This window comes from Delphinapterus leucas, chromosome 12 (genome assembly GCF_059928025.1).
Source record: "Delphinapterus leucas isolate spDelLeu-1000000601 "Yukka" chromosome 12, BTC_Dleu_Yukka2, whole genome shotgun sequence".
NCBI classification, from domain to species: Eukaryota; Metazoa; Chordata; class Mammalia; order Artiodactyla; family Monodontidae; genus Delphinapterus; species Delphinapterus leucas.
Genome location: NC_143140.1, coordinates 65,665,471 through 65,692,957, shown reverse-complemented (window position 1 = coordinate 65,692,957; position 27,487 = coordinate 65,665,471). Strand labels below are relative to the sequence as shown.

Below are 27,487 nucleotides of genomic sequence, written 5' to 3'. Positions count from 1 at the left end.
CTATAGCCATCATGTCACAATTACAAGAGCCCACTTACATGAGACCAATTGTTTATACCTGTGCTTGACCACGTGGTTGCTATCAGTACACTTGGGTCATGTCAGATTTATTTGTATTTGGTTTGTATTGTTTGCCTCTTAAGCTCTCCAGTAAATCACTTCTTGAGGCCTCATAATCAGATGAATTGGTAATCGAATGAGATGTTTACATGTGAAACATTTGGAAACTGTGAAGCACTATACAAATGGGAGCCTTTAATCTCAAAATAATCGACAGTTATTGCTTTCACCATCTGCACCAATGGCTGGCAAATCCCCTGGCCCGTTCCCAAACTGCGACTGGAGATTCAATGAGTTTCCCAACCCCGCTGCCCACGCACTGCACGTTACTTGTGTGGAGCTCATGGCCTTGGCTGTTTCAGGCCAAGATGTTGGAAATGCTCTTCTAAATGTTGTCCTGAAAAGGTGTGTATCCTGTTTCCTGCAATAAGATTCACTGTTTATTTGTAGAGAATGATATTTTATTTGGAGCTGTTTGACAAACCTGTTGTCCCAAGGCCAATGCACGTTGAATAGTGGCTGTCTTTTGGGTCCAGATCTTGTCTTTGTAATATAGATGAAATGGAATGAGCCCTGAACAGGGTCAGAAGACCTGGGTTTGTTCCCACTTCTACTCTTTATTAGCTGTTTGACGTTTAATTTAGGAATAATGTTAACTTCTCACTAAAGATAGTCTTTCAAGATTCCCTCCTTAAAGACCAGTGTAAAGTAGGGGATAATGATTGGAGAAGAAGTATACATAAGTGAAATAGTCTTTTAGCTCAGCAACCATTGTTAAAGGAGACGAGCAAAAAAAGAAGAAAAGCCTTATTTAGCTTTTGTTTATATTTTTACTCGCTAAAAATCCATTGTAGTTTTATTGAAATAGGTCAGTCGTCACCCCCCAAATGATATATGTTCTCAAAATAAGATCCATTGTCACTTTTATAATTTCACTCTTTTATTCTTTTTTCCCCACTAATAGTCAGCCTTTAGTGCCAAGAGAGAACATTACAGCATGGATGAATGCAATTGGATTGATCATCACTGCCCTACCAGTGAGTTAATCATTGTGATTTGTATAAGCTCGTCATGCAGTTAATGAAATGTTTCATATTTTTTAAGCTTTCACATTGTTATTGCTTCAGAAATCTACAGTGACTATTTTGTTTGCATTTTGCATCAGATCTAAATAAATCTACCTGACTTATGGGTCCCTGCATCTCTGGTCCCACCTTACCTATCCAGCCTTAGTTTTCCCATTAAAATCTGATCTACTTTCAACCCCCATAACATGTTATGTATCTAGAGCCTTGGCTCCTGCAAATAATGCTTGTTGAGACATGTTTCAGGTACTTCTGCCATGTAAGAGAATATATCAGAACCCTTATTCCTTCCGTCACCTTCTCTAAAGCTTACTCCTTCTCTGCTGGCTTAGGGCTTGCTTCTTCAGTGAAGTCTTCCATGACTTCTCCGCCCATGTGAAGTCTCCCTTCTGTGACCGCCACCCGTGTCTAGTCAGCACCACACAGTTGTCTAACATCTTTGAATGTCAGTAATACTGTCTAAACCTGAGCTTTCCACACTTGTTTTTTATGCACCTTTATGAATCACTTTTTCCTTACACTCCTCCAAAATATATGTATACACACACACATAGTTATGAACTATAAATGTGTACCAGTGTTATCTGTATAATAAACTAGGCAAAGTCAATTTACCATGTAGTAAATATCAGATACTAAATGAACTGGACATGAGAAAGTGCTATTATTTTAAGCTTTGGAGTAGAATACTGGATATGGGGTGGAATACCGGATAAATGCTATTTTTCACGAGGCTTTCTCCTGGTTTTAAAGGAGCCGTATTGGATCGTCCTTCATGATCGAATTGTGAGTGTTATCAGCAGTCCCAGCCTGACGTCTGAGACAGAGTGGGTCGGCTATCCTTTCCGCCTCTTTGATTTCACTGCTTGTCATCAGTCCTACTCTGAGATGAGCTGCAGCTACACGTTAGCTCTGGCACATGCGGTGTGGCACCATTCTAGCATCGGGCAACTTTCTCTCATTCCCAAGTAGGTATTATGATTTCTTAAAGACATTTGATTTATCATTTTGTTTTTGTTTTATAATCTCATTTATGCATGAGGTATATATCTCATTCAATAGAACAACTTAGAAGTAGAAGTCTTAAGTAGATTCTAGGTATCAGGAAGCCTCCTTTATTTCAGAATTGTTTGAGTGAAATTAATTTGTATGTACAAGTAACAATCTGGTATCTTGTTTTCCATTACCATTTTGGGAGGCTTAGTCAAATGCATTCTTTTTCCAGAATATATCCCGAAAGTTGGCTTTTGAACTGCATAACTAATATTAGGCTATCTTCTGGTTTTTTTTTTTGACTGTATAATTGGTATTAATTAGATTCACATTTCTTGAGAATGGCCTTTATATTAGGTTGGTTATTCTCTTTTTATTTCAAATAATTCGCATTCTGTCATTCAGTAATTTTACTATTAGGAATGACTTCTAAATCTGAAGTAATTTATTTCAATAATCAAATGAAAATAAGAGCCAGTGAGAGATGTGAGATTAATTTAAAATGTTACCAAAATTAAAAGAAACGTTTTTAAGAAGATTACAAATTTTGCAAATACTCGGGTAGGCTGTATTAACAACGTTCAAACAATTCAACTGATTTCAAGTAACAATAAATTTTTATTTTTAAATTTTAGGTTTCTTACTGAAGTACTTCTTCCTATAGTGAAGACTGAGTTCCAGTTGCTTTATGTGTACCATCTCGTGGGACCATTTTTACAAAGATTTCAGCAAGAGAGAACTCGATGTATGATAGAGGTAGAATAAAATCTGGGTTCTAAAAGATATATTAAGATTTCTTTCCCAGTGTTTTTCAAACTGCATATCATTACCATTAGTAGGAAAATCATTTTAGTGGGATCTAAGAGCAATTTTTGAGGCCTTAGTGTCCCCATAACTTAGTATGCCTATAACGAGTTTGATGGGTGATGTGTTGAACTGGAGATGCAGGGGAAAATATCTGTCATCAAGGTTGAAAAGAAAGTAAAGGACAGAGAAGTGCATTTGAGAACATTCTCTGTAGTACAGAGGAATTCATTAAAATGATGGGAATGGTTGAAGTCAATCACCTATAACAAGAGTATAGATAAAAGGAAATGAGCCAGGAGTAGACCCTTAAAGTGTGAGCCACCAAATGGAACTAAGAAGGTCCAGTATAAAGGCTCCTCCCGGCGATTGCAGGTATCCCAGAAATTGAGAGGTCGTTTCTAGAAAAGGGATTGTCTAGCTCTTAAGTTTAAGAGAATACTATTAGAAAGAGAAGTTGCATGTAAGCTCTATTAGGAGGCAGTTTGTAGCACTCTGGATTCCATTATAAATGCAGGCAGTGTCATATCACCCATGTGCACAGAGGTCTGTCTGATAGTGACAATTCCTCAACAAACATGTTATCCTCTGTGCTGGTCTTGAATGGAGTCTAGCTGCATCAAGCTGAGTTATTGAACCATTTTCTTACCATTTAAGTAGTTCTGTGCTGTTTGTTGAATAGATTGGTGTGGCATTTTATGACATGTTGCTGAACGTAGACCAGTGTAGCACCCACTTAAACTACATGGATCCCATCTGTGACTTCCTGTATCATATGAAGTACATGTTTACTGGTGACAGTGTAAAAGAGCAAGTAAGTTCACTTTAATTATTTTTTAATGACATTTAGTTTAGAAAACTTAAATATATGGCGGATAGACTATTTTGTTTGGGTGAGTGGGGTTTTTGGTTAATTTTTTTCTTTTAAGGGGACAAGGTTAATAGACCTTTTTAGGCTACGTGGCTTATTACTCTGGACATAGTGTTAAAGTAAATACCTATTATAATTTCTCACACTTTTCCCCTTGATATTTGCAGCAAAACATCTGAAAAAGACCTGGGGGTTTATTAACAGTAAACTCATTAGGAAGAAACAGTACGGTATGGCTACTGAAAAGATCAGAGAGGCCTTGTGTTATAAGTGAAGCAGGGCCTAGTTTTCCCCACAGTGATTAGGGTACACTGTGAGGATGTGAGACAAATCGCAGCATGACAAGAAGACTAAAACCGGGAGGGTCAGGAGAATAACTAGTGAAGGGTATTTGAAGGAACTGGGGGTGCTTAACTTGAATTTTTAAAGTCCTGGGGAATCAATTGTATTCTTACTATTTGGGTGTTGCCATTTGGAATAGGTATTAAATTTGTTCTGTGTCACTTTAAAAGGTATACAAACTGGTGAAGTTAAAGGGAGGCACGTTGTAACTCAGCATATAAAGAGCCATTCCCTGGGAGAGCTGTCTCAAAGTGGAAGGGTCCTCCTTAAATCATAACTGAGTTTCCTGTCAGTGGAAACCAGGATCTCAGCTGTTTTAGAAGGGTGGAGAGAGGGCAGATAGGTGGAATTAAGTGACCTCCCCTCCATACTTCAATGTTACTTCTCTCTAAAATGGGAAAGGAACATAAATTGATAGACGTAAACATATGACTCCTAGCCTGAGGGATTCGTTCCTTGGAGCTGGCGACATGGGGTGGGGAGGGTGTCGCCTCCTTCATGCCTCAGCAGGATTGTCAAGTGGGAACCCATTCAGAAATGTTCTTGTTAGCATATTCCCTATATTTGGGCCTAAGAAACTTTGACACAAGGGGAATACAAAAAGGAAGAATTATTAATGGGCTGATCTTTCCTAGTAAGATCCAAAAACATTTGAGTAAAGCTAAGAAAGCTATGGAACTGCTTGATGTATTTATTTCTTTAAAGTTTTTTAAGTAAGAGTAGATCTAATATTATTTAGTTTGAATTCCAAGTGTAAATCAAAACCAGAAAGTTAGCTTTATAGATAAATGTTATGAACGTAAGTTATTCAAAGAACTTCGACATATAATCGTGCTTTATGCTTCCCTTACATGATACCTTCCGTGAAGATGGTATCTTAAAAGGATGATCCCCTTGGTGGGTATGTAGAATTCCCAGTGTAAACTCTACTAGCTATCGTCAGTGGGACGACTGGCTAGCTAGGTAAATGAGTACGTTTTTGTAAGTGTATGCATACATAGATAGACGCACATACACATATATACATATATATATGTGTGTGTGTGAGGGACAACACATGTTTTTTCTCATGTAAGAAAGAAGGAGTTTTATCTGCTTTTGTTAAAACACAAAACATGCAGAGAAACATCTCATCCACCTGTTCCACTCCCTAGTTTATTGTCTCAGGGTATGTGTAAATTGCTTCTTTAAAGGTTGGAAATTGAAGTTCTCTGGTTAAAATACTTTTTAATGTGTTTTCATTTTTTAGGTAGAGAAGATTATCTGTAATTTAAAACCAGCTTTAAAACTTCGTCTTCGATTCATCACTCACATTAGCAAGATGGAACCAGCTGCAGTGCCTCCACAAGCCGTCAGTAGTGGGTCTCCAGCACCTCAGTCTAATCAGGTGCCAGTGTCTCTGCCAGTGACTCAGTGAGGTCAGGGTGTGCTGTGGCGAAAACGGACTTGAATCTATTAAATCTGAACATGATCGTGCTACATAGTGGTGGAGTAGAGGCAGTGATGTTCAGATTGTTTTATTCTGATTCAAATGGTGAATCTGTTGACTTCCAACTCCCATCTCCCTATGTTTTTGTCTCTAAGAGATAAAGTAAGCTACACGTTGTTCATATCCACAACAATGTACTAGAGCTACCTAGGAATGGGGACATAATCTGATTAAATGACTTTTACTAGGCACTCTCAATCTTTCCTATCTTGGCCATTGTTTTTATTTTTTAGTATTAATGACTTATTCAGTCTTCAAATACACTGGTTTAAAGGCACCACACATGTAAAATAGTTACTACAAATCCTTTTATACATAAATCTCTTTTGGTGTATCTGGGATAAGAGATTTTTGTCAAGTAAAGGACTCTAGATTTCATTGCATTACTGGAGCAAACAGGTTCATATTCTTTTTAAAATGGCTTAAATTTTTTATCATAGATTTCCAAGTAAATGGGCTAATATTTCTAGTGTAGATTGGCAAGTTTTTGCCTTTGCCATGGACTTGAACTTACTATATGAAATGAGTTGGAAGTCATGTAAGAAAATAACATAGCTAGGGCTTCCCTAGTGGCGCAGTGGTTGAGAAACTGCCTGCTAATGCAGGGGACACGGGTTTGAGCCCTGGTCTGGGAGGATCCCACATGCCGCGGAACAACTAGGCCCGTGAGCCACAACTACTGAGCCTGCGCGTCTGGAGCCCGTGCTCCACAACAAGAGAGGCCGCGATAGTGAGAGGCCCACGCACCGCGATGAAGAGTGGCCCCCGCTTCCCACAACTAGAGAAAGCCCTCGCACAGAAACGAAGACCCAACACAGCAAAAATAAATAAATAAATTACTAAACTCCTACCCCCAACATCTTCTTTAAAAAAAAAAAAAAGAAAGAAAATAACATAGCTAGAAATGCATAAGCTTAATAAAATCATCCTTAAGTGGTGATTCTTTAATCTCTGTTTTTAAAAATAAATCAGTTGCTTTTCCAGGTTGACACTCTCACCTGTGTGTGTGTGTTTTGCTTGTATTTAGAAACCTGTGTAGCAGTGACAGAACCTTACAAAGAGATAAAGAGAAAAGAAGTTTCTAGGGATTACAGCTTTGAACAACATGGAAATATGGTCCCTTTTCAGGCTGGGTAGCTTTATCTCCTGAAATCAAGAGATCCATTCTATGTGCGGGGGCTGATATAGGTGTTTATTTTTAATGCCAGCATATTTTTATTTGGAAATGAATGTGTATTTCTCTAACGATAAGGCTTTTGCCAAAATGGGAATATAAGCTTTTTAATTTCACAAAAGTTAGCATTTCCATATCTTGAATTTCATACCAAGAGGGAATTGATACAGTTTATACTAATTGTACTAACTTTTACCAAGGCAAAACATTTTTCTGAAAGACGAAACCTTTGGGAGGATAACTAGAAGTTTAAACTAGTCGATTTGCTAATTATGTCATTAACTGTGATATTTTTATATGACGTTTCCATGTTTACTTAGGCGGGTTAAGGTAATCAGTAGGCTTATGGTTACCCTCCCGAGCAACTCCAAAGCAAGCCAAGGTTATTGCTACTGCTGTGTTCACTGTCCGAGTTACTTCTTCTGGTGTCTTCCCCAGAGATGGATTCACTTCCATTATATCTAATCCTGACAGTAGCCCTACAACAACAAATGGAAATAATGTAATTTATTAAATAGTTGACATTTTTAATTTAGTACAGACTGACTTGAAATATTATCTGGGAATAGAAAGAGGTGTAATAACTGAAAACATTTCAGTCATTGCATCATGCAATGGACATTTAGGAAGTGTCTGTTGGGGCTCGATCTTCAGATTTGGGAGGTATCAATATATATTGGCCGGGTGTACACTTCCTTCTTTATTCACTCAGATTTTTACATACCTGTTTTGTAAATTTCTTCTGTGATGTAGAGACCTTCTCTGTAAGACAGACCTCCCTGGACTGGTGTGCCAGTAGCTGGTGTGAAAGACGGGTCCAGTCCATCAACATCAAAGCTCAAATGAATTGGCCTTTTCTTTCTTTTAAGAGGTGGGAAAGGAATTCAGTTTAAAGTTGGTGGTTTAATATTTCGTAGAAAAATACAGTTCTTACTTCATAAAAAGTAACAACCCAGTGAAGTTCCATGATTGTACTTCCTTGCTTTATTAATAACTTACATTGACCAGTGTCAGTAGCAAGTCCTTTTCATAATATTTATGTTACACACATACAAACACACATACACACACACAAAGTATCATACCTTCCTAGTAGATAGCTGAATGCTTCTTCCATCACCTTGCCAATTCCCAGTTTATCCACTTCAGTCATTGAAAAGTATTTAATTCCCAGAATTTTCAAAATGTAGCTATGAAAGAGGATATATTAATCTACAATTTATAAGGAGACTGACCCTATGCCCTCTTGTTTCCTTTTAAAGAAAAGATCAGTGTGGTGAGATTAAAAAAAATATTTAAGTTTGGTGAACTGTATGTATATATCAATATATCTCTAAATAGCAAGTCAACGTAAAAATCACCTGAATACATACACGTATATGTATGTACGTGTATACATATAAATATGTGTAGATATAGATATATAGACTTGGTGCTGAAAATAATTTTTTCTCATCGGCTTGACCAGCACACCTAGCAAGAGAAAGGACAAAAAGGAAGATAAGTCACATCAAGGAATAAACTTACTGTTCCCCAGGGTCCACGTCTCTCAGGCCAATATACACAATATCTTTGGCAGATAGGCAGGGAGTCACCCAGGAGAATCCTGGGACATCGGGAATCTAGAATTGCAATGGTTCCATTGGGTTATATATGCTTCTCTTGAGCAAATCTTACATTGAAAGTTAAGGACACTTGTTAGATTGCCTGTGTCTGGTTTAGAACATAAATCTCAGGGAAATCATTAAAATATAATACAAAATGAAGAATGAAGTGCCTGCCCGCCTGTGCTACCCTTGTTTGCTTTGGCCTTACCCAGCTTCAACCCTGTGGCCCACACCTAACCTGAATCACTTGTCAGCGTTTACCTGCCCTGCGCCCCATTTCCACTCTGCCCTGCTCTCCTGGAACTCTTCTGTAAAGAAATCAGTGTGCTTCCATTACTTTCGTAGCTTCCTTCTTTTCTTCTCTTAGTAAAGACTTAATCCAGAGGGTGGTTGAGAGTGGCTAAGGGAAATTTTCGATCAGACCTTTGGTTTGACCATATCTTCAGATGTCCTGGAGCCATGCTTGGCTCTTCCCATGAGCTGGCTACGCATTTTGCAAGCCTATCACTTTGGTCATCTGTTCGGAAAACATTGCTGCCGACATTTAACATTAAGGAGGTTTTGATCCCCAAGTATCATCACAACGGCCAATTTGCTACGGTTGAATCAATAAAAATTGTTTTATTGATATGCTACAGCATATCAATAAAATTATGAACTACAATGTTAAATCTCATTCTGGAATTTCATCTTAACGTCTTTTAGAAAAGAAGTTTCCAAGGAGGAGGTAGTTCTTCCTCTTGTGGTTTAGATATATGTTTCTCATAGTAAAGATGTTAAATAATAAACCACCATAATCCTCATTTTAAAACTCCATGTTTGAAAAGGCCCTATGATGTGGAGGGGACACTTGGTAAGCATGAGAGGCTATGGGGTTTGTAGTAGAAGGAGGAGGTGCCAGGAGACCAGTTCTGGTCCTTGCTGCACATTTGGTATGTCTGTTAACCTCTGAACCTCTGTTAACTTGTTTATAGAGGATTCCTCTCTGCCCCACCTACTAAAAAGGGTAGTTTAAGAATCAGAAGGGAAGCTACATATGAAGTCAGTTTGCAAACTATCAAGGTAGAGGTACAGAGCCTCACCACCTCTATCCGCCCACCCATTGCTTATTGGCTGCCCAGAAAAAAGTTTGAGAAGTTAATCAAGAAGATGGCACAGGGGTTCTTACTTCCCTTCCGCCTCCTGAACTTCTGCTAAAGATAATTCTTTTGTAACAAAATACCAACCAGCTGTTTACCTTTCCCTTTAGTTCCTTCAGGAGGAAAGATACAGGTTGTCCATGTAAGTTCCCAGTTGTGGTCGTCAGTGGAGTGTTGATGTCGGTGTGAGCATCCACCCAAATGACACAGAGATCTGGGTGGACCCTGGCATGGCCAGAGATACTGCCAATTGCCAAACTTGAGAGGAAAAGAAGTTTGTATGGACATCAGGTTTGCAGTATCATTACATACATCATATCATAAATGCAACATCCTCACCTGATTTTCCTTTAAGTCAAAGTGGCTAATATTTCTGAGAGGTTTTAAACTGGAGATGCCAATTAAACAATGATAACAATAGAGAAAGTATAGCTTATACTTAATATTTACTAACAAGTTATATTTATTCACTTCAATGGCATTACTAATAAATTTGTAATTTTTTTCAAAACCACCTTCTAATAAAATTGCAAATTATAGTTTAACTAAAAATTAACTGTGTGAAAAGACAGTAGCCACACAAGAGATTTTTTAGCATGAGACACCACTCAACTCTCAGGGTTAACTCAGGCTCGTTTTCTGTACTCTCATCTCTCTTGGTAAATACTAATTCTCCCAAGTGAATTATGACAGAGTCCTTCCATTTTTCTTAAAATCCAATTCTTTTACAATTGGGGAGCATCACTCGGAAGTCCTTACATCCACTTCAGCCAGAGTATCCTGGGAGCTCACTCACTCAGATCCTCTGCTGGAACTTTCTAGTCTCCTGCTAGGTATTTAAGGACCCGCTCTTAGCCAGATCCAGAACCCTCAAAGTTCATCTCAAACATTCCAAGCTCCAGAAAACTTGCCGGAATGAAAATGCTAAGTAATATCTTACACAAAAGTTAAAAGATCAGGATTTGCCATGCAATGCTTGCATTCTCCCACTTGTGAATGTTCAGGAATCCTCCAGAGAATCGTGAACTTTCAGATTCTCAAAGTGGAAGCAGTCGTTTCTTGATGTTCAGGTATTGATGATTCAGCTTAATGTTTGTCTTTCCCTACAGGTTTCTTTTCCTTTGGCCATTAGCCACTCTGAAAATTTCCACTTACAAATTTTTCCGCTTAGAAAAGAAAGTGAGCTCCAGTTTCTCAATGGCAGTTTCGTCACAGAAGCCCTGGTAACTCTTTGGCTTTAGGGGAGAAAACGGAGGGGGATGAGGTAACTGACCCTTGCATCAAGAGCTATTGTAATATTTGTACTATTTATCTAATTATACTTCTTCTGATAACATATCGTGGGACCTTGAGAGTAAACATGGAAAGACTTGCACGCAAAAATTATCTTTGCCAAATTATTTATAATGGTGAAAATTTGAAAATAATCTGAATATCTGAAAATATGGATATATATAGTGATATCATACTTTGATGAAAAATTAAGCAACAATAAACAATTATGCTTGTATATATCATGAAGTAACAGAAGGAAATTGGTAGTGTAGATTAAGAACAAAACAGGATAATACACAATTGTTAAAATCATACACAAGGAAAAAATTGTGGCAGGAAGGAAGTATGCCAGATTTTCAAAATTCCAGTAGAAACGGTTGTTAGAGAATTACAACTGCCATCGTTTTTTCCCTTTTATATATGTGTGTGTATTTCAAAATTTTTACAATTATTAACTTTTATAACGGGAAAACGCATGCTTTAGTTGTTGACCTAAATGAGTTGTTTCTATTATCAGTAATCAAGTACAGTAAACTGACTATGAATTTCCTCAGTGCTCATTTATTTAGAAATGTAAGTCTGAATATTTTGCCTAAATCCATTCACATGTCATGTATCTTCTGCTGTTATACAGATAATGCAAGCCTTCAAACAGAGCTAAATTTATGTTTCCAAAATAAAGTAGTAACCAATAAATTTAAAAGAAAAAAGACAGAAAATTTGGTGTAAAATATTGATCAATGCTCTCCCTTCCTTATTTTCTCTCTTCTCATGGTTTTGGTGATACTTCCTTTACAGTATTTGTGCCAGACTTCCATAGAGATAATCATTAAAAAAGACCTGTGGTCTCCGCCCAGTACAAGACTGGTCCTTCCGTTCCTCTTGATTTCTGCCACCACATCAGCCAGCTGTTCACTTGCTTTTCCCACAGACCTTGGATTCTTCACGATTTGGAAGGGACTGTCATTAGGGACATCAGCAAAGGTCAGGGCCCCATAATCTTTCACATCACACTCTATAATTAAAATTAAAAGTTTCAGGTTACTAAGTAAAAAAAGAGATTACAAAACAGCCTGTAGGATGATTCCAATTTTACCAAATAGGTGTATTTGCAAAAAAAAAAAAAAAGTCTGGAATGGCTGTAAAAACTTGTGAAGGCAAAAAACCTTGTCCACTGTTGCCTGACAGCATCATCCCACATTTGCTGTACACCTGTGCCTGCTGTATACTGGGTTCTCTGCAAATATCGATACCTCTTGAATTGAGCCAGTTAGGCTAGACACGAAAGTGTAACAGTGATAAGCTGGTTTGCTCTTAATGGGTGGCATCACTGTCTTGGTCTCTGTCTCTGTTTATGTGCTGTCTACTTTACTACAATAAGCGTGTTTTGTATATGTAATGAAGAAATTGTTTTTAAAAGAATATGTATACATATATATTTATGCCCAGAAGAAAATACACCAATATTTTCTAAATTTTCTCACACTATATTAACAGCCCATGGTTTCAGTCCAATCTGTCACCAGCTGAAGCAGCTCAGCTCCCTGCTCTGTCCATCGTACCTGCCTCATAGTGGGACTGTCTGAATTAAATAAGAACGTATGATTAGCAACGAGCCTTAAAAGCTTTTGTGAGGTCAGGAAATAAAAGCTCTATTATTATACTTCTTTAAAAAAGAAATTGCAGCTAGCCCAAAGTTTCTAAGGACCTAGGTCACTCCCTAAAAGGCCCTGTTTAGGCTTCAATTTACAGAGCTTCATGTGATATAAGTACAGTGTTCTGAACTAACCAGTCATTGTACGCTGTAGTCATTAAATGTCCGTGTGTATCCATGATTCACTAACACCTTCAAGAGATTCAACCTGATATAAAATATGACCAAATTATGCTTGTTAACAGAGGGACTAGTCTAGTCCATTTCCCCAAGCATTCTGTTCTTTCTTGGGGTCTTTTTTTTTTTTTTTGCTTTATGAGGTATAATTGTTATTCACTAAAATTCACTCACTTTAAATGTACAGATCAACCAGTCTTAGAAATATCTACAGTCTTGCAACCATCACCATAATCAAGATTTAGAATATTTTCATCACCCCCTAAATTCCCTCGTGCCCCTTTATGGTCAATCCCTGCCCCACCCTCAGGCAACTACTGATCTTTGTCCTGCTATGCTTGGGTCTTTTCTAAAATTTCACACGGTAGTCTTTTGTGTCTGGCTTCTTTCACTCAGCATGACGTCTTTGCCATTCATCCATGTTCTTGCCTATGTCAGCAGTCTGTTCCTTTTTATTGTTGAGCACTATCCCGTAGTATGGATGTACCACTTTTTGTTTATCCATTCACCGGTTAATAGGCATTTCGTTTCCATTTCTTGGCTTTTATAAATAATACTGCTACAAACATTCGGGTAGTAGTGTTTATGGTATATGTTTTCACTTCTCTTGGGTAAATATCTAGGAGCAGATTTGCTGGGTCAAGAGGTAAATGTATGTTTATTTAAAAACTGCCAAAGTGCTTTCCAAAGTGGCTGTATCATTATGCATTCCCGCCAGAAATACACGAGGGTTCAAGTTGCTCCATATCCTCCCCAACACTTCATCAGAGTTCTAAATATAAAGATGACGTTTACTTTAGCCCATACTTTTAAAATTATATCACTTTGCATTTGCATGCTCGTATATATGTATGTATATGTATATGTGTACACATATACACACCATGCAAACACTAGGTACTATTATTGTTATCATATTACTGTTTTATTTTCTTTCCTTTCACAAATAGGGGTCCTCTTGCTAGTAGTGTACTTCCTGCTGCCCCTGGCTTTTCATTTTCAATTCCTCTGACTCCCCTACGACCCACCCCCAGTTCTTGCACACACACATTCTCTTATGCAAGAGTCTGGCTGGAAAGACAAAAGATCTGAGTGAGGATATTCATCCAACAGTATTTACTGAGCATGCTCCCCATCGCTGCTTTTTTTATAGGCTGTACTTCTAGGGTTATAGCCAATGCTGCAATTCTGTGGTATAAATGTCACTCCAGACACACCCTCTTTTAGCAGGAGCCTGGTCCTTCCTTCAGAGTGAGAAGAAAATCAGGCTGATCTTTCAAGTTAAAAATTACCTTGCTCAAACTAGTGGTTACCAGTGGGGAGGGGCAATATAGGGGTAAGGGATTAAGAGGTACGAACTACTATGTACAAAATAAGCTACAAGGATATATTGTACAACACAGGAAATATAAGCCAACATTTTATAATAACTGTAAATGGAGTATAACCTTTAAAAATGTGAAGCATTATATTGTACATACATGTAACATAATATTGTACATTAACTATACTTCAATAAAAAGTAATTAATTTTTTCAAATTACCTAGTTCTTTAAGTTTCTCAAGCAGACCAGCCTTCCTCAATACTGTAGGGCCTTCTTCCACCCCTCCTCGTGGCTGAACAATTAAAAAATAGAGTAATTCAGACATTATCATGACCATCTGATGCCCACAATGGGAACCCTTTTCATTAATCAATTGAAGAGTATCAATTTTTGAATACCTACAGAGTCAGGAATTTACATTATCTCATTTAATCATCACGGCAAGGTAGATTGAATTACCCCTATGTCAAATATGAAGATCCAGAATCAGAAAGGTTATATAACTTTCCTAACAAATGGGAGAGCCTTAGTTCACATCTGCACTCTTTAGATTCCAAAACTTGCATCTCCTCTTCTCCATCGCACCGCGTTACCAGCACAGTGAACACATATTTTGTGCAAAAGCACTCTGAGAGATGGAGATAGAGTGATTAAAAGGAGAGGGCTTCTGTCTTTGAGTAACTAACAAGCTAATAGGGGATTTGGATATTTAATCCCAATTACAGTGCTTAGAGACTTGCTTCAACGCAGATACAAGATTCATAACCACAAAAACAGGATGATCCTAACTCTGCCAGGAGCAGAGTGTGTCAGAGAAGTCTGCGTGGAGTAGGCTGATATTTCTGCTGAGTCCTGCAACGTGAGTAGGTGTTCAGGAAAATAGATAGGGTGATAGAGAAACTTTGCAAACCAGGGGAACAGCTTGAGTAAAAACATAAGGAAGAAAAAAAAAAAGAGCATGGCATGAGAAAGACCTACTTGCAGGTCCTCACGGTGGTAAGTTAGGGCTCTTGGGGAGAAAGCAGGCAGCAGGGAAAATCATCACCCGGGAGCCGAAACCACAAAACTTACCTGGTATTTCAGGTATTTTGACCTGGTTAAGCACAGTTGGCACAATTCTACCTTTGCTCATTTTACATCAGGGAAGCTAACACGCTTCCTCCTGGCTGTAAGTCTTCTCCAGCCTCCCGGCAGATTAGCCATCTAAAGAACCGGTCCTTGCATGTGTCTCTCTGATTCTAATTTCCAACAAGCCTTTTCAATACAGGAGGTTACTTTGTGTTCTCAGGGGAGAAGGTGTGCCAAAAGACACGTGGATCTATCCCCAGGATTGTGCCGTGGCACCAAACTAAGTAGATATTTCTCCCCAACTCAAATTACCGGATGATTTGCCCTGGCTGCCGGGTAAATCCTCCATGTCAAATTCCTGTCCCTGGCAGCCAGGGACGCCCCACACTCAGATGGACACATTTGCTCCTTCACTCCACTCCTTTTTTGTATGACTCCCACCCCCTCTCAAGCAGATACAATTTCTCCTTCTTTAAACTCCAACAGCGTGCTGCTTGGCTCAGATTTTGCCTTGGTTTTGTGTTTGTTTTGTCTTTTCTCCATTATTAGATTTCAGTCCAATTTTTTCTACACTTCCAGCACTGTGTTTTGTAGTACGGAGCTGACACTTAGCAGATGCTCAAAAATTGTCAATTTGATAAAACTCCCTGCCCTTTTTCCCTCTCCCTTTCAAACTTTAGAACAAATCTCATACACCCCTTACAAATGAACTTATTTACAAAACAGAAATAGACTCACAGACATACAAAACAAACTTATGATTACCAAAGGGGAGACGGAGGAGGGGATAAATTAGGAGTTCGGGATTAAAATATACACACTGCTATATATAAAATAGATAACCAGCAAGCACCTACTGTGTAGCACAGAAAACTATACTCAACATCTTGTAATAACCTATAATGGAAAAGAATTTTAAATTTACGTTCATATATAAAACTGAATCACTTTGCTGTACACTCAAAACTAACACAACATTATAAATCAACTATATTTCAATAAAAATTTTAAAAATAACACCATTCTGGGGCTTCCCTGGTGGCGCAGTGGTTGAGAGTCCGCCTGCCGATGCAGGGGACACGGGTTCGTGCCCCGGTCCGGGAAGATCCCACATGCCGCGGAGAGGCTGGGCCCGTGAGCCATGGCCGCTGAGCCTGCGCGTCCGGAGCCTGTGCTCCGCAACGGGACAGGCCACAACAGTGAGAGGCCTGCCTACCGCCAAAAGAATAAAAATAAAAATAACACCATTCTGAACTTTAAGAATTATAAAAAAAAACACACACAACAAATCTTATACACCCCTTAGTTGATATGAAAGTCCTCCCTCAGTATCTGTAGAGGATTGGTTCCAGGACACCTACCCTACCCCACCACCTCCCCATCTCCCCACCCCTACTCCCCCTACCCCCTGCCCCCTGCACGGATGCTCAAGTCCCTTACGTAAAATGACATAAAGATATTCCAGATACAGAACCCGCAGATATGGAGGCCCAGCTGTATATTTATTACAATATCACAGTCGATCAAGTTCACAGAGTGACACTTTTTAGCTTTTTTTTTTTTTTTGTCTGATTCAAACTGCTTCTAATGATTGGTCTTTTCTCATTGTTCTTTGTTAGCTCTACTGACTTTGAAGCTGGGCTCCATTCCCTAACTGACTGCAACTCTAAGATCCGCTGTAGATCTAAAGATGCACCAGTGCAGGTCAGGAGCACAGGCTCTGGTATCAGACAGTCCTGTCTGGAATTACACAGTCAAAGCTGTGTGACCTTGAGCAAGTTCTCAAATCTCTCTGAGCCTTTTAGTTAACTCAACAGTAAAATCAATACAATACCTACTTCATTCTTTGCCACCACCTCCTCCCCTTAACCACTGCCCTGCAAGGGAATGGAGTCCTTTTTCAGATTCAACCTTCTAGCCCTTTAATCCTCCCTTTTGCCTATTTATCCAATTTTACCTCCTTTAAGTGAGGACAGAAATTTATATGTTGGCCATTTTTTTCCCTTCTATGCTATGGCTTAGTGTAGAAAAATATCTCTCTCTGAGTCCTTACTATCACGAGACAATAAGCTTCATTCTCATGGGGCCATGTTTTTTTGTTGTTGTCGTCGTTGTTTTTTTTGCCGTACTCGGGCCTCTCACTGCTGTGGCCTCTCCCGTTGCGGAGCACAGGCTCCGGACGTGCAGGGTCAGCAGCCATGGCTCACGGGCCCAGCCGCTCCGCTGCATGTGGGATCTTCCCGGACAGGGGCATGAACCCGTGTCCCCTGCATCGGCAGGGGGACTCTCAACCACTGCGCCACCAGGGAAGCCCCGGGCCATGTTTTAATAAGGAAGAGCTGTAGAAGCCAGGAAGGAAGAATTATGGAGAATGGAAAATGCATCTGGCTATATTTCAAAATATTATCCCCTGGAATGGCTGTTATTATCAGCATTTGGCCTTCTGCTGAGGTCCAGGGGTCAGAGCATATTCAAGCCGTTTCCTCCCTCCCTTCCTTCCTTCCTTCATTCCTCCCTCCCTCCTCTCTTCTTTCCTTCCTTCTTTTTTTATCAGTTATTTCAGTGCTATCTTTGTTAGAACCTGTCCCAAGAATAGGTGAGCACATTGTGGATTTTGCAATTACCGCCAGCATTAAAAGAAACACTTCTTTGTCAGCAAAATGTCCCTGTGTTTCAGGAGAGACCTTTGGAAGATTTCCAGGGAAAGTGAAGCAGTATTGACTGACAGTCCAAATGCAGTTTGCATCTCTAACCTCCGACCTGTCCCAATTTGTTTTGTAATAAAAAAGCCAGAGAGCAAAGCAAGAGTTCAAAACTAAGAGAAGAAATACATTGCTCAGACGGGCAAAGAGAAAGTTCTAAGACACCTGAGAAACCCCATTTAAAACAACCACAACCACAAAAAATCAGCCTGGGAAGGTGTCAATTCACACTCTATCCTGTTTGTTTTTGTTTTTGTACTTCCCCATCCCCCCTCTTTTAGCACAGACGCTTACAGGAGTCGAAGATATCTGTAATCTCATTAGATTTACCAGAATGAGTGTGCCTGGGCAGAGAAAAAAAAAAGACTGTACATTTACGTGTGGCTGGCATGTTTTGGAATCTGGGAGTTTGATAAATTCATTAGTCCTTTCAATGTGGTCAACTTGCAGGTGGGTTTCCTTTTTTGTTTTTCTTTTTTCCTCCCTCAAAGAGAGGTGCACAAGGGACTCTACCTAGTCCATGAAATCAGTACTTTTATAGAATCATGAAAGCCCTAAAATAATATAAATCACTCGCAAAGTTGATAAATCAATAATATTTAGGTTATCCACATTTTTAAATTCTAAAGGTTGCTGCCCGTCTATGAAATTCTTCTAGGTGTTAATTACATAACTAAACAAATGTGTTTTCTTAAAATTCTATCTCCTTCTACATACACAGTAACACCAAAAGCAACGAGAGCACGGAAATCTAAATGAGTAGCTACAATGCAGAAATATTCTATTCCCATTCAAATAAAAATATTTTCTCTTAAAAAATTATGAGGAAAAATTCAGCAGATTTAAATAAAATTAGCTGTGGCTGAGATTAGGAGCCATAAGAATAAATGGATTTGTGACCATAATTATACAATGATGCAAAATGGTGAGAGGACTTTAAAACATAGATTTCAGGTCAGGTTGTATCAGGGAATTTAACTAACTAGACATTAACACCTTACTAATTTTGAAATTCGAAACTTTCTCATAAATTCCGGCTATTCAAAGCCAGGGTTTTTACTCACCTGGCCCTTTGAGAAAGGAGCTCCGATGATCCCTATGGATTTTGGCTTGGAACTCATGCTCCAGCACTGCTCACTGTTGCACCCGGGGTTTCGAGCCAGTCGTCACTCTGTGCAACTCTCAGTGACGGAGAGCACATATTATTTTTCTATTTATAATTGAGTTAAATCTGTTTACTTTATTCTAATGAGGGAGAGTGGCTCCACCTACTGAAACAAAGCAACAGTCAAGTGGAAGTCCAGCAAGTTCATACTTGGAATAACTATGAGTCCTCTGGGTCTAGGTCTCTAATTAAGTGAGATTATTCATGTAGACAGTTCACACCCATTTGACAAAGCCAGCTGGTGACATTAATCTTTCCTAATCACCACTTTGATTTCCTAATTATCTTTTCTAGTCATAATTAATTAATCAAAACCACAGAAGAAGTGCTATGGTTCTTGCGGTGCAAACTCAGGGCATGGCACTTACCTCCTCCAGGTCTTTGCATCCTCCTGTGTCGAAAGGGCTGGGACTAGCAAGATGGTCTCCCACATCCCTTCCAGCTCTACAACGCTGAATTCAGTTTTCACTCTGGGATTAATGGTTAATCTACGAGGCACACCTCATACACCGCCAGAGCACAGTCTCAGGGAAGGCATATGACTTCCTTTTCTGATTATTAATTAAAGAAAAACTTAATTGCCTGATTAATAACCCAGAAGCGTTACCACACTAATTTTGAAATACAATATGCGGGAAAGTAACAGTTATTGGACTCATAATATCAAAATGAAATAGAGATGCAAAAACAGCCACGGCTGAGTTTTTATCATGTGCCAGATGCTGTTCTGGTTTATATTATCTCATTTAATCCTTATGTGAATTTTATGACCAGTCTCATTATTTGTGTTATTTTACTGATGAAGCAACTAAAGTTCAGAGGGGTTGCCAAATGTCACAAAGAGGAAGAGCCATGACACAGTCGTAGGCATTCTGGATCCACCTAACCACTGGACTTTACATTCTAAACGCAGATGAAGTGTCAGCTATGTGTGCCTGTCAGACCAGTGTGTAAGACCTTATAGAAAAACCCAAACGAACTTTTTGGCCAACCCAATATATCCTAGATATTTACTTGGGGTATTTTATATAGCTAAGTATTAACCTCTTATGGTTTCACATTGCAAATAACTTTTTTCTAATCTGTCAGTAACCTGATAACTTTATATGTCATCACTCAAGATTCTTATTTTTTGAAATGGACAGTTGAATAATTTTTTCCTTATGCTTTGCACTTTGGAAGTTTCATTAAGTCCTTTCTACTCCAAGATCACAAATATATATTTCTGTATTTTCTCCTATTTGCTTTAGAGTTTATGTTTCACATTTAGTTCTTTAATCCATCTATACCCATCTTTGTACATTGTGTAAGTTTTCCAACTCTATTTTCCCTTGTAGAGTCCATCTGTTTCCTCAACAACACCCACTGAGCCGTCCTTCCATTTTGCCTCATGGATTTGAGTGTTATTTCCCTCGTGTACCAAGTTCCCCTAGACACATGGGCTCTTTCTTCTGATCCATTGGCTTATTTACCTGTGGCTGTACCAGGTCCACACTCTTTGATTATCCTGGCTTTATGGTATATCTTACCATTCTTCGGCAAATAGTAACATTTTGCTCTTCTTTTTCAAAACTGATTTAGCTATTTATAAGCCTCTGTTCATCTACATATTCAGAATAAGTTGATGGGTTCCTTAAAAAAAAATCCTGTTAGAATTTTTACTGAATTTGTAGATGAGTCCATAGAGATTTGATATCTTTCAGGTTTCATTGTGGGTGTATTATTTTTACTCTAACATCTGAAAGTTCCTTCTATATCAAGCTGAGTTTGCCTTCCTATTACTTGACCCGGTGATTACAACCCTTCAATCCAAGTAAAACACAGTATCCCTCGGCTTCATGTACTTCTTGCATTCTCTATTGTTTAGCCTCTATATCCCCAAATACCTCACCAGTTTCTTATATTACATGATGGCTACTCTCCTTCAGGTCATCAACTTGGTCATTCCCTTCAAAACATCTTCTGGCTTCCCTATGGCCTCCTTAACTATGTGATCCTATCCAGAACCAAGTGCACACATCCAGGTGTAGATGGAGGCATCTAGCCCATCAAAGACAAATTTGGTAATGCTTGACTTTCCAATTCACTGATAAAAATACTGAACAGGGCAGCACCTATGAAAGAGCTCCTTGGCATTCCGATGGAAACCTCAGCCCAGATTGTCATAGTTCCATTCATTAGTCATGGATCCATAGGTACAGCTGTTCCCTCAATTCCCAGCTCAACCACTCTATCTTGGCTGTAAGGATATCATAAGGAAAACTTCCAGGTATGTCAATAAATTCTTGCTACACTTTGCCTGTTACATTTTGTCACTTACCAGTCTGACTTCCCTGTCAAAGATGATGAATTGACCCTGAGAGACACTCTCTTCTTGGTAAACCCATGCTGACTTCTAGTGATTACTGTTTCCTTTTTGTTGTGAACATAAACCATCTTTTTGATCTCCAAAGCTGTCATCTCAGGACTTCAAAAGGAAGAAGACAGAGGGCATCTTACCTATATCATCCTATCAGAGCTCCAGTTTTTCCAGCTCAATCCTTTCCTTTATTTTAGAGTGTACATATTAAGTTTTTAAAGCCCTTCTCCTAGTAATACAAACCTCTTATCTAATATCTCTCCTTCTCTCCCTCCGTCTTTCACTCTCTCTCTCTGTCTGTCTCTGTCTCTCTCTCTCTCTGAAATCCTATCTAGCACTTTCCTGAAGATGGGACCACATCTTATTTGACTTTGATCCAAAGCCACTAGAATGAGGTTCGACACATAGGCCCTTGTATTAGTTGCCTAGAGCTACCATAACAAAATATCACAAACTGGATGACTTAAAAGAGCAGAAATCTGTTATCTCATAATTCTGGAGGCTGGAAGTTTGAAATCAAGGTGTCACAGAGCCATGCTCCTCCTGAAACCGATAGGAGAATCGTTTCTTGCCTCTTCCTAGCTTCTGGTGGTTTTCCAGCAACCTCTGGCATTCCTTGGCTTGTAGACGCGTCACTCTAATCCTCCATCTTCACATGGTCTTCTCCCTGTGCCTCTGTGTTTTCCCATGGCCATCTTCTTATAAGGTCACAGGTCATATTGGATTAGGGCCCACCCTACTTCAGTATGACCTCATTTGACTAGTTATACATGTATGCAATGACCCTATTTCCAAATACGGCCACATTCTGAGGAACTGGAGATAAGGACTTCACCATATCTTTAGGGGAACACAGTGCAACCCTTAAGAGCCCTCAGCTAAGGTTTTGCAATAAAAAGAAAGGATGAATAAATAAGTTACATGATGAGAGAAACCAAAAAATCATATAGCTCTTACTCTCTACCTCTTTCTCTTTCTAAGGCTTCAAACTGTGGCCCATCTCTGCATTGTCCTTTCATCAGCCAACTGACAAACAAGACTGTCTTCCAATGAAGCCCAGGAGTCTTAGCACTTTTATAAAGAGCTAGAAAGTACAAAAAATCCAAAGGACTAAATCTCTAATGAAGTGATTTCAGGGAACCATTTTGTTTGATGCATTGCCCAAACTTTTTTTTTTCTTCTAAATATTTTTGTATTGTGTACATTCTTCATATTTTGTTGTAACATATTATTTGAGAACAGATTCCATTAAAGATTTTCTTTTTCTTTAAGCCATCTCTTACTCATGGAGTGACCTGAAAGGCTGGCATTGGAGACTGTTTCATCTCGGTCTGGGTCAGGGTGGGTGTGAGGGGTGTGGGTACGACAGCAGGGGGGTGGGTCTACGATGTATGTGCTACAGATGGGACGTTCGCGCTCGGCACCAGTGTTTCCAGCTTGGTGGTTCTTAAGTTTTCTTGAATTACTGAGTGTTCTTTTTTTTTTTTTTTAATTTTTATTAGAGTATAGTTGATTTATAATGTTGTGTTAGTTTCTGCTGTACAGCAAACTGATTCAGCTATACATATACATATATCCACTCTTTTTTGCCCAAACTCTTTAAACCCAATACAATAAGGGGCCCACTCCTGGAACACTTTGATTTTATAGAAATGTTCAAACTAATGATCCCTGGTACGTTAACTAGCCATGTCTCTAGGAAGGAACTCTTCTAACCCTTTGAGGCATGCTAGAAGCTTAAGCAGAGTGGGCGGCCATGAAAGAAGCTTCACTCTGAGCGTCTGGCTCATGTCACTTCATGACTATGTATTTATAGCCTCCTCCTCTTTCTTTGCCTTCCTCTCTTTACCCAGTCAGACTTGAGGCAGTCCTCCTGAGGGTGTGGGGGCTATAGGAAACAAAATGTCGGGATGTCACTGATCTCTCTATGAGCATAGGAGCTCGGGGCAGCACTGCACCAGGAGACAGTGAGTAACCCCAAAGTGGAAGACCCACCCACCTGGTGCCCCAAAGTCTCCAGAGCTAGCCCTCAGTTCCCAAGGGGACCCTGAACTGGAGCCTTGGGATGGGGAAGATATTTAAATTTCATTTCGGAAGCTGCAGTGGCAGACTCCCAGACAGAATCTAAGAGAGAAGGAAGAAGGTATAAATCACAGAAAATGATAATCGCTGGTTTCATGAGCACATGTGAGTCACCTGAGAGTACCCTAGAAATAGTGTGAGGACTTAAGGTCCTGCACTAACAGGCAAAGATTGGAGCCAGAGAACAACTGTGTATGCCTGTTATTGGGATCTAGATTTACTCTAAGGTAATGTGGCTGGGAATGTAGGAAGTCAGGCATATGGAAAAACCGTGTCCTCTGAGGTAGAGCAGCTTGTTCAACTCACACAACGAATTGAGTCTAGAGCTGAGAATGGGATCCACATTTCTTGGATCCCTCTAATGCTACTCCCACTTCTCATGCCACCTCCCTTCACCTGCAAGACTTCTTCATTCTTATAAATGAGACAGTCAAACTTTAGCTTTTAAAAAATTAAAAGGATTTTCGGAATCTTTCAGAAATGAAACCTGGTGAGTAGTGAACCATATACTCTGAAAAAGTTGACAAAGAATCTGTAGAAAATTCATCAGGTTCTCTACCTAGACCCAGAGAGTCAAATCATTATATATTATGTTTCAGTGGTTACTTTCTTTTGATTTGTCCTACTAAATGGTGGATGCCCTCAAAGTCTGACTTCTCTGGAAAATTAAACTGAAATTAAAAACAAAATTTTCTTTTTTGCTGAGGAGTTTTAGTGTGTCTGTGTATTAACCAGCACTGGATATCAATTTCTTGTAACTATTAATGGAAACCAGAAGTGTGTTAATTTAAGAGATGGCAGGATTTTGTTTTAAGGTTATCTTGGTTCATGCTCTGGGAATTACGTTATCTAAGCTTCCAATGAGGCATTTCTGGAGGAAAGTGGGGTTTTGTCTAGTCATTTTCAAGATTTTTCTCTTTGCCTTTGGCTTTCTGTAGTTTTGGTGTGCTGGGTCTAGCTGTGCATTTCTATATATCTTTCTTGGATTTTTTTGGCTTCTTGAATCTGTGGATAAATATTGCTTATCAGGTTGTTTTTAATTCCCAGCCATTTTTATATGTGCAAGAGTCTCATATTCTCCGCCTCACCTTCTTTCTCCGCTCCTTCTGGGATTAAAGTGAAAAGTATGTTAGGCCTTCTAAGTCTATTCTCTTATCTCTTGCTCTTTTTGTCTTTTTATCTTTCCATGTTGCCTTCTAGGGAACATCTTCTGATCTATTCCCTGGTTCAATAATTTGTCCATCAGCTAAATCTCTTTAATGAATTCTCAATTATTATCCTTTTTTTTGATATGGGTTTCTTCTCCCTGTAAGCTATTTCCAAGTTTGTCTTTCATTTCTTTAAACATAGTAAATATAGTCAGCTTGTAGTCTGTAGCTGGTAATTAGTGTTTGAAACCTTTGTAGGCCTACTTCTATTCTTATTGTTTCTTTCTTATGGTGATTTGTTTTTTAATGCTAGGTCACCTTTGTGCTGGTCATTGTTAATGAAAATATTTTCAGGAATAATGTGAGGAGATGATAAAAGTATCCTCTTCCGATAAAATCTGTGTAGTTTCCAGGTACCTGGGACACAACAAGTCTAGAACTACCTTAAATCCAATTCAGGGCTCAGGGTCTCAGTGCCACCCAGGTGAATTGCAACTTGGATGCAAATCTTTGTAAAAACTGGTTAACTTCTTTTCCACCTTACTCTGAGGATAGTCCCTCTAAAGGGTCACAGCTTTTTTTTAAGGTCTCTTCTTTAATTCTGAACTTTTTATATGCCCTGAGCTTTGATTTATGTCCATTTCACTCCACAAGGCTGTCAAAACAAAAGTTAAAATTTACCTGAATTTTCAAATGCCCCAGAGCAAAAGCAGCTTCTGTTCTAGCTTACTTCCTGAGGCTCCCATTTTCCCTTTTAATTTTAACCTCACAATTCTTTACTGTCATGTTAGGTCATCACTGCTTTTAAGTGAGTTTTGCCCATTATTTTTAGTTGTTGTCATCAAGAGAGATGATCTCAATAACCTAGCCTACTATTCTTGGAAACTGGAAGTTTACAGGTGAATTTTTGAGAGTATTCTGGCAAAATACAGTAGAAAGTTGAACTTATGGTCTTTCCAGTGACATTTCCCAAAAGGGGGAATCGACAAGATATCCACTCTTTGGGTAAACCGTTTGAAGATGTGGCTCTCTGGCTTTCCAGAGTTAAGGACGAATGAGAGTCACCTCTGAGATCATGAAACATTTTTACTCGGCAGAGTCCAGCACTTTCAAGGCAGCCACTCAGTTTTTTAGCTTATATGCTATAAATTCTCTGGTGAAGGACAGAGCTCCTCTATCCTGTATACATGCACACTTACATTCTGTGGGTGGTTCAAAACACATTGCCACTCAAAGAGAGGGAAGTGATGAAAGCAGAGGGCTCTACCTACCTAGATTCCTTGGTAAGTAATCAATCAATAAGTATTTACTGAAAACCATTTTATTTACTGCTTGCTTCTGTACTTTTCATTATGTGGGACCAGAGGTATAATATATAGACAGAGCCCTTAACTCAGGCTGAAGCTAGGATCACAGATTGCATGAACTTGTTACGTCCCCTTAGACTCCTTTAATCACCTTTAATCTCCTTTAATCTCAGTTCCTCAGTTTTTCTTTGTCTTTCATAAACTTCAGACTTTTAAAGAGTCTCTCAACTTAGGATTGTCTGAGGTTTCCTCTGATTAAATTCAAGTTTTACATTTTTGCAAGAATACCACAGAAGTAATATTGTGTACTCTCCGTGTATCACGTTAGAGGGCATGTGATGTTGATTTGTCCCATTACTGTTGAGGTTGACTTTGATCTCTCAGTTAAAGTAGGATTTACCAGGTTTCTCCACTGTAGAGTTACTATTTTTCTCTTTGTGATTAATAAATATCTTGTGAGGTTAATCAGTTTTATGTAATTATCCTGTTTCTCATTATACTTCAACCCACTAAGTTTAGCCTTCATTGATGATTCTTGACTAAAACAGTTATTACTGTGACATTTGCCAAATGGTGATCATTTATTTCCATCACTTTTTACATTTATTAGTTGGAATTCTACTCTAACAAAGAGCTTTTATTCCTTCCCCATTTATTTATTTATTCAGTTATTCATATCACCATGTGATCGTGGTTTCTACTCTATGGGTATTGATCCATCATATTCTATTACAAATGTTGGTGTCCCCCACATCCAGTTGATAGGCTGAACCCCTCACCCTCAATGGTATTTGAAAATAGGAGCCTTTGGGAGGTAACTAGGGTTAGATGAGGTCATGAGGGTGGGGCCCTCATGATGGGATTATTGCCCTTATAAGAAGGTACATCAAAAACTTGCTCTCTCTCTCCATGGATGCACAAATAAGAGGTCATGTGAGCACACAGAGAGATGACAGCTGCCTACAAGCCAAAAGAAATAAACCTACCTTACTGGCATCTTGATTTTGAACTTTAGAACTGTGAGAAATTTCTATTGTTTAAGCCACATAGTCTATAGTATTTTGTTATAGCTGCCTGACCTAAAACATTACCGTTTATTATTTTGTTCTCAGATTACCCCAGATTTGGCCAATGTTTCAAGCTGACTTGTGTATCTTGTTTTAATGACACCATCTTTATTGAGCACTTCCTTACTTTCTGGAACCAAGAGATATTCCAGGCTCGTCTTGTACTTTCATCTTGTTCTTTCCCTATGACAGCCCTGGGGCTAGCCATTTGTCCAAGGAGCCCCAGTTCCTTTTACTTGAGAATGGTATGTGGAAACTAAGATCCGGGTGGCAGGAATGCCCATCGCTCCTGGGAAATCATTGCCTCTGTGCTCTTTCAGCAGGCAGAGCTAGGAAATACACACACACACACACACACACACACACACACACACCTATTCCTATAACCATCCATCCATCTGAAAATAGTCCCTCACAGAACCAGAACCAAACAATCTAGAGATTATTTGGGGGAGGGGGACATCCAGAAGGAGAGAAGGGCAAGGAAATTCCCAGAAAAGAGGGTACTTAAATGTTTATGTGTTGTTTCTCAGCAGTCTCCCAGGAAGCCTCTGGGGCAGAAAGCTCTGAAGGGCAGCAGCAGCTTGGCACCTA

The 27,487-nt window shown here is 39.1% G+C and overlaps 2 protein-coding genes across 11 annotated transcripts in view; one reads left to right on the top strand and one right to left on the bottom strand.

Annotated features, from left to right (window-relative positions):
- The window catches only part of MED23 (mediator complex subunit 23), a 42,173-nt gene extending 35,532 nt beyond the window's left edge, over window positions 1-6,641 (top strand). For 6 of the 9 annotated variants that reach the window (XM_089922002.1, XM_089922001.1, XM_022556665.2 and 3 more), the window contains 6 exons: window positions 300-465; window positions 1,025-1,097; window positions 1,899-2,113; window positions 2,774-2,894; window positions 3,625-3,756; window positions 5,405-6,641. In XM_089922002.1, the coding sequence (XP_089778128.1) occupies window positions 300-465; window positions 1,025-1,097; window positions 1,899-2,113; window positions 2,774-2,894; window positions 3,625-3,756; window positions 5,405-5,572 (875 nt within the window). In that variant the 3' untranslated portion in view covers window positions 5,573-6,641. Of the gene's footprint in view, window positions 1-143; window positions 466-1,024; window positions 1,098-1,898; window positions 2,114-2,773; window positions 2,895-3,602; window positions 3,757-5,404 lie in introns of those variants that run through there. The other 3 variants (XM_030760264.2, XM_022556651.2, XM_022556658.3) reach the window with 3 other exon arrangements.
- On the bottom strand, window positions 6,554-19,062 carry ARG1 (arginase 1). 2 transcript variants are annotated; one of them, XM_030760265.2, is made up of 8 exons: window positions 18,830-19,062; window positions 14,215-14,287; window positions 11,680-11,854; window positions 9,663-9,822; window positions 8,346-8,440; window positions 7,904-8,008; window positions 7,543-7,679; window positions 6,554-7,297 (listed from the first exon to the last, which is right to left on the bottom strand). In XM_030760265.2, exons 1-8 carry the CDS (start codon window positions 18,884-18,886, stop codon window positions 7,131-7,133), a joined length of 969 nt encoding a protein of 322 aa, XP_030616125.1. In that variant the 5' UTR covers window positions 18,887-19,062; the 3' UTR covers window positions 6,554-7,130. The 2 variants fall into 2 exon arrangements, with proteins under 2 accessions (XP_030616125.1, XP_089778131.1); XM_089922005.1 differs by having other exon boundaries at window positions 11,773-11,854; window positions 18,830-19,061.
- Between the last annotated feature and the right edge of the window lie 8,425 nt (window positions 19,063-27,487).